Source organism: Vigna umbellata, chromosome 11, assembly GCF_029865625.1.
Source record: "Vigna umbellata cultivar VRB3 chromosome 11, Vumbellata_1.0, whole genome shotgun sequence".
Lineage (NCBI taxonomy): Eukaryota > Viridiplantae > Streptophyta > Magnoliopsida > Fabales > Fabaceae > Vigna > Vigna umbellata.
In genome coordinates this window covers 27,541,404-27,548,527 of record NC_142175.1, presented here as the reverse complement: position 1 = coordinate 27,548,527, position 7,124 = coordinate 27,541,404, and the positions used below count along the sequence as shown (strand labels likewise).

Here is a 7,124-nt window from a genome sequence, read left to right as displayed (position 1 = left end):
TTTAGCTTACTTCAGTGACTTTTATAACTCCAAGCATGCTTCGAATCCTTTCAAATTGATCAAGTTTCAGAGGTTTGGTCATAATGTCAGCAACTTGTTCATTTGAACTGCAGTATGCTAGGCTGACTACTTGATCATTCACCAAGTCTCTAAGAAAGTGGAATCGTACTGAAATATGTTTGCTTCTTCCATGGAAAACAGGATGTTTTGACAGTTGGATAGTAGAGCTATTGTCACATAATATTTTAATTTCCTTCTTTTCCTTTGAACCCAGTTGTTCTAAGATTCTTCTGAGCCAGATACATTGGCATGCACAAAGAGCTGCAGCAATATATTCTGCCTCGGTAGTGGATAAACTTACAACATGTTGCTTTTTCGAGGCCCATGACACAGCTGCAGACCCAATTATGAATACTGAGCCAGATGTGCTTCTTCTATCATCTAAATCTCCTACATAATCACTGTCAGTGTAAGCTATGAGACCAGTTTTACCTTCCTTTTTATAAAACAAGCCATGCTCGATGGTCCCCTTAAGATACCTTAAGAGTCTTTTGGTTGCTGCCCAATGTGACTCCTTTGGGTTAGCCATGAATCTACTTATCAGATTTATTCCAAACATCAAATCTGGTCGAGTTACTGTCAAGTACATGAGACTTCCAATTACTTGTCTGAATTTAGTTGCATCTACTGCAACACCGTTGTCATCCTTTGAAAGCATGGTACCTGGAACAATAGGATTCCTTACAGGATTACTATCTGCCATGTTGAATTTGGCTAGAACCTCACGAGCATATCTTCTTTGACAGATAAAAATTCCAGCATTACTTTGTATGACTTCTACTCCAAGAAAGTATCTCATTTTTCCCAAATCAGTCATGTCAAATTCTAGCATCATTGAACTTTTGAACTCCTCACACATGTTCCTACTATTCCCAGTAAAGATTAAATCATCAACATAAAGGCTAACTATTAAAATATTACCATTATCCTTTTTTGTGAATAACGTGTGCTCACTAGAACATCTTTCAAATTGTTCCTTTGCAAAATAGGCTTCAATTTTGCTATACCATGCTCTTGGTGCTTATTTAAGCCCATATAATGCTTTCTTTAACAGGTATACTTGATCTTCTTTTCCTTTCTTGATGAATCCTACAGGCTGCTGGACAAATACTTCTTCTTGGAGGTCACCGTGTAGGAATGCGCTTTTTACGTCCAGTTGAAACACTTCCCATGCACTTTGAGCTGCCAAAGCTAATAATACCCTCACAGTATCAAGTCTAGCTACCGGTGCAAATACCTCTGTGTAATCTATTCCATATTTTTGAGCATAGCCTTTGGCCACTAATCTGGCCTTATACTTTTCAATATTGCCACTTTCATTGAATTTCGTTTTAAAGATCCATTTAACTCCAATTGGTGTAACACCTTTTTGAAGAACAACGAGCTCCCAAGTGTTGTTCCTTTCAATTGCTGCCATCTCCGTATTCATTGCTTCCCTCCACTGCTTGCTTTTACATGCTTCTTCGAAGGAATGTGGATCATCAGTGTCAGTTGCTATCATTGCCATGAAGCTTTCTTCTTCGGCTTCTGCTGATAGATTGGTTTCAAAATCAGCCATCCATGCTGGTTGTTTCCGTAGTCTTAGTATTCTTCTTTCACTTGTTCTTGTTGCCCTCCCTTCAACTTGATTACCCACTGTTTCATGTTGTGCAGGTTCTACGTCTTCTTGTTCTGCCTCGGGTTCTACGTCTTCTTGTCCTTCCTCGAGTTTTCCGTCTTCTTGTTCTGTCTCGCTTTCCTTATCTTCCCAATCAAGGACCTTTATGTGATCTTTTTCTACATGTTCGTACCAATTCCAGCTTTTCTCTTCTTCAAATACTACATCTCTACTTACAATAACTTTCTTTGAGATGGGATCATATAGTCTGTATGCTTTAGACTCATCACTGACACCCAAGAAGACACATTTTTGGCTTTTGTTGTCTAACTTACTTCTTTTCTGATACGGGATATGAGTGTGTGCTACACAACCAAATATTCGAAAATAGTCAACACATGGCTTTATGCCGCTCCAAACTTCTTCTGGAGTATGCTCCTCTAGTGTAGAAGTTGGACTTCTGTTTTGAACTGCCTCGGGCCAGAAAGATTTTGGAACCTGCTTCTCGTGCAACACTGCTCGTACAACATTCATGATGGTTCGATTTTTGCGTTCGGCGACTCCGTTTTGTTGGGGAGTGTAGGCAGCCGTCAATTGCCTATATATACCCTGATTAGTGTAGAATTCAGCAAACTCCTTAGAGGTGAATTCATCACCTCTATCTGTTCTTAAGCACGAAATGTAGGTACTAGCTTCCTTTTCAACACCAGTTTTGAAGCTTTTGAAGACATTGAAGCTTTCGGATTTTTCGTGCAGAAAATAAATCCAAACTTTTCGTGAGTAATCATCAATGAAGGTTAGTATATACCTTTTATTACTGTGTGAGGATGGTGTGATGGGACCGCAAATGTCTGCATGGATTAACTGAAGCTTCCTTGAGGCCCTCCACTTGCTTTGCTTTGATATGGAATCTCGTTGTTGTTTTCCCACAAGGCAAGTAGTGCAAATCGTTTTGGCAAACTTCAGAGAGGGGAGTCCCAACACCATTTGTTTGCTTGCAAGAGTTCTTAACCCTTTAAATTAAGGTGTCCGAAATGACTATGCCACAGTTGAGTTTCCTTTTCAGTATCATCATCAGCTTGGAAGCACATGGGGTGTAGTGATGCTGTTACGTAGAACATCCTATTCCCTTTCATGTTAGTGTGCATAATTAAGCCTTTATCTGGATGAAATATCTTGCACGTGTCATTTTGAATTAGAATGGCTAAACCCTTCTCTTGAAGTTGTCCTAGGCTTAGAAGATTTGTCTTAAGCTCAGGAACAAGATAGACGTCTGATATTACATGGGAGATGCCATTAATTTGCACTCGAATCTTTCCTTTTGCAACTACGGCCATTGTGGTGTTATTTCCTAATTTAACAGTTCTGTTAAATCCTTCTTCTATGTCTGCAAACCAATGCTTATTTCCTGTCATATGATTACTGCACCCCGAGTCCAGAAACCAATCCTCTTCTTGTACAGTTTGTGGTGACTCTTCATAAGCCACTAACAGAACCTCTTCTTCTGCCTCCTCAAGTGCAAAGTTGGCTTTCTTCTCCAGTTCTGGACACTCATATTGGAAGTGGCTCAATTTGTGGCACTTAAAGCATTCAATAAGTGCTTTATTAATATGATATCTTCCTCTTCCTCTCCCACGACCTCGACCACCTCTGCCTCTACCAAATCTGCTGTCATGATCTCTGTCATATCGATCATTATTGGTGACTTTCAGTTCCTGCTCGGCTGTCTGGAAACCTTGCATCCTTTGCTCATGAACAATTAGGCTACCGTGAAGTTCATCAATACTCAAAGTGCTCAAGTCGTTGGATTCCTCTATGGAACAGACAACATAATTGAATTTAGACGTTAATGATCTGAGAATCTTGCTGACCATCGTGCTTTGTTCCATGATTTCACCATTTGATTTCATCTTGTTGACTACACTTAGAGTTCTTGCTAAGTAGCTATCAATCTTTTCACCTTCTTTCATGGTTAGCAATTCAAACTCTCGTCGTAACGCTTGAAGTTGGGCTCTCTTCACTTTAGTAGATCCTTGATATTTTTGTTGCATGGACTGCCATATGGCCTTTGAGGTACTCTTATCCAGAATAGTTTCCAGAATCTCCCTGTCAATGGCTTGAAACAGGTAGTTCTTCACCTTCAAGTCTTGTAGTTTGGCATCTTCCACCTTCTTCTTGTGTACTTCTTCACTGGATGTGGTTTCAACTGCAGGTATGCCTTCTTCTACGAGGTGCCACAACTCCTTGCTTCGTAGAAAATTCTCCATCGTCATAGACCAGAAATCATAATGGCCATCGAACCTAGGAATAGCCGGCTGAACAAACTTCTCTAACGTAGACATCCTTTGCACTTCCAGTATTTTTCACTCACTGTATATTTCACTCACTGTTCTCTCAACGTACCAGGCCCCTGCCCCTTGCGGAGCTCTGATACCAAATGTTAAATATGAAGATATGAGTAACTCTAAATGTACTCTGTGAGAGAATGCTCTTATTAATCTAGAAGGGTTGGCTTATATAAGCCTTACAGAAAATAAACAGATAATAAACTGCAACAGAGCCACGATCTAAATGGCTACCGAAAAGGCGGAATAAAAAATTCAACTATTTCCTAAATAATAGAACAAACTAACTGCTCTGAATACTGGAGCTTTATTAACTGACATAACCTTTTGACTAACAAGACACACACCCTTTCTCCCTCTCAAACTAAAAAAGCCGTCGTCGTTGCTGCGTACAAGCTGCAAAAGATTCACCAAATCATCACTGGGATCTATTATTGATTTTTGATTAAGAATGGCAAATACAGAAGCAAAAGAACTTTTTCCTTTACTAGCAGCTGGAAAGCGGCAATTGTTCTTATATTCCCTACTGCATCATTTGCTACTTGACTTGCTTCCTCGTACAGTTTCTGTGGAACATATAAAGTATTATAACATTGCTAAAATAGAAATTCAGAAATAGTAATAATTAAACATGGAAACAGAAAATGAGAAAATTATAACTAGGCAAAGATTTATGGAGGGTTCTGAGGCATTGTCCGAAAATAAAGATTCCGAAAATGCACGAAACAACAATGAGGGAAAGCTGCCAGTTTGCCGCAAAGGCAATTGCCAATGCTGTAGTTGTTGTAGCAATATCCTGAACAAGCAAACCTAGAGCATCCCCGACCAATGTTCGAATAGAAACTGCATCAATTGACAGCCTAGAGCATCCCTGACCAACATCGAAGGCGAAAGTAGAAGGCCAGACATCGGCGATGGCGACAGAATCCTTGTGCGTCCATGGGAGGAGTCTCTTGGAGGAATCCTTGTCCGGCGTTTTTGTTCCAGATTGGGGTTTCTATTCTCACATGACGGCAGCGTTTTTGAGAGGGAGAAAGGGTGTGTCTGGGGAGTGAGAGTTTGAGGGTGGGAGTGGGAAGGAAACAACTTGGGCGGAGGAGCGAAAAAGATGAAAGGTGATCAGTGGTTGGAGGAAGAAGAAGCACTGTAGCCACGGAGATTTGATGATTTTAAAACACATCACCCATTCAATTAAATTCAATTAAATGCATAATGCCACGCCATCAAAGTAAAAAATACAGCTCAAACTAATTTAACGCCGTTTGAAACAACTTAACGGATAGGGTAAAATTGGCTCATTTTTACAAAAAATATGACCCAATTGAGACCGAAAAAAAAACGATGACCCATTTGAGATTTCCATGTAAATACGAGGACTAACCGAGGGTTTAAACCTATATAAATTCTCATTAATGTTACCAAATTCACAACAAGTATATTTATTTAAACTCAAATCCATCCAACAGTATATACCAAAACATGTAGCAGAAGTAATTTTCAAATTAGTAAGAGAAGCAAAGATGTAGATGAAATATTTTGATTCTAATGGAAACAATAAATAAGCAATAAGCAATGTGAAGAATAAGAAACAAGAGAAGTCTTACACACGAAAGAAATTTTTAAAAAGTCTTATACATATTTATGATTGGTTACACCTAAATGCTTTCATATGAACAGTAATACACATTTAACCTTTTGAAAAACCAAGGATATTTTTAAAGCTATGATTCACGTCTCCTTCCACTTAAATAGTATATTAATTAATCTAATAAATGAAATCTAATGACGATGACAACTAACGCTGGCTTCAAAGATGATTGTATTTTTAAAGTTCATGTTTTCAAAAAAACGATGAATAATCTCCCTGTATGAAGTTGTGTTCTTGCTGAAGAATTTGAAGAAAAATGAATAAAGAAGCAAAGCAAGGTTACTGTAATGCAGTATTGCCATTTGTTACACAATTAAACATTGTTACTTTTATTGAATCAACTATCTATGCTATGCTATATATCAAACTGTTAACAATATAGCTTTCCATTTTCATCATTTAATAACTGTTATCAATATAGCTTTCCATTTTCATCATTTAATGATTTATGGTTAGTGTTATTTGAAAATTTTAAGAAAAATTAAGTTTAATATAATTTATTTCTTTTTGAATAAATAATTTTGTCAATACTTATATCCGAATGATTATGTTTTAATTGATTAGAAATTATAATTGTTATATATATATATATATATATATATATATATATATATATATATATTGATTTAATTGTATAAATTGTATAAATGTTCTTTAATCATAGATAATAAATTAATCCTTTAAAAATAAATTTTTATTTATATTAAATGAAAAAAATAATCTCCAAATTAAGCGTAAATATATTATTAGCTTAAAGTTAAGTTTGGTTTAAATTATTTCTTAGAAATAACAATTAAAATATAGTATATTATATTTTAAAAAATATAAGAAGAAGTTGCTTATCATATTTGATTATAAATAAAAGTATTATTTTAACATGAAAGAAAAAGTATAAATTAAATAAAATATCTATAAAAAGATATACAATAAAGTAAATATAAATGAATGGTAACCTAATTATCTTCTGGTGCTTGCTCATTGTGACAAGGAAGTGAGAAAAAAGATTCTTTATAGATATCGAAATGAAAGGATGAAAGATGAAGATGAGCAAATGATAGATTCTCCTTCCTACTCCATATTTCTATTGAATAGTTGCTCTCTTTAAAAACACATAGACTAAACAATCCTGCAACTTCACTTAAAGCTTTTCTATCAATGCTATTCGCAAAATCAACTGGCGCAACATCAACTGGTGCAGCTATCTCAAAAAACATCCTTTTTGTTACATCAAAGCCAAGGATAAAGACAACATTCATCTCTTCCTTCAAACAACAATCCACCCAATGAATTTATTCAAAACTCTGCCTGGCCTATTAATATGTTCAATTTCCATCCACTTATTAGCCCTGATCGAGAAAACCTCCGCACACTTTTATCATCAGTGTAAAGGTTTTTGAAAAGTTGAACACAATTAGAATCATAGTTTAGGGAGTCATTGAAGTCTATAGAGGGGAATTTCTGATTTGAAACGAAC

At 36.4% G+C, this 7,124-nt stretch overlaps 1 protein-coding gene across 1 annotated transcript; it reads right to left on the bottom strand.

Annotated features, from left to right (window-relative positions):
- Nucleotides 1–2,664: 2,664 nt before the first annotated feature.
- Nucleotides 2,665–3,963, bottom strand: LOC148191403 (uncharacterized). Its single transcript, XM_088101383.1, has one exon. It carries the CDS (start codon nt 3,928–3,930, stop codon nt 2,665–2,667), a length of 1,266 nt encoding a protein of 421 aa, XP_087957509.1. The 5' UTR covers nt 3,931–3,963.
- Nucleotides 3,964–7,124: the final 3,161 nt, after the last annotated feature.

Bases quoted from the DNA above. Each gene is read 5' to 3' on its own strand.
- LOC148191403 (XM_088101383.1), bottom strand. From the start codon at position 3,930: ATGACGATGGAGAATTTTCTACGAAGCAAGGAGTTGTGGCACCTCGTA.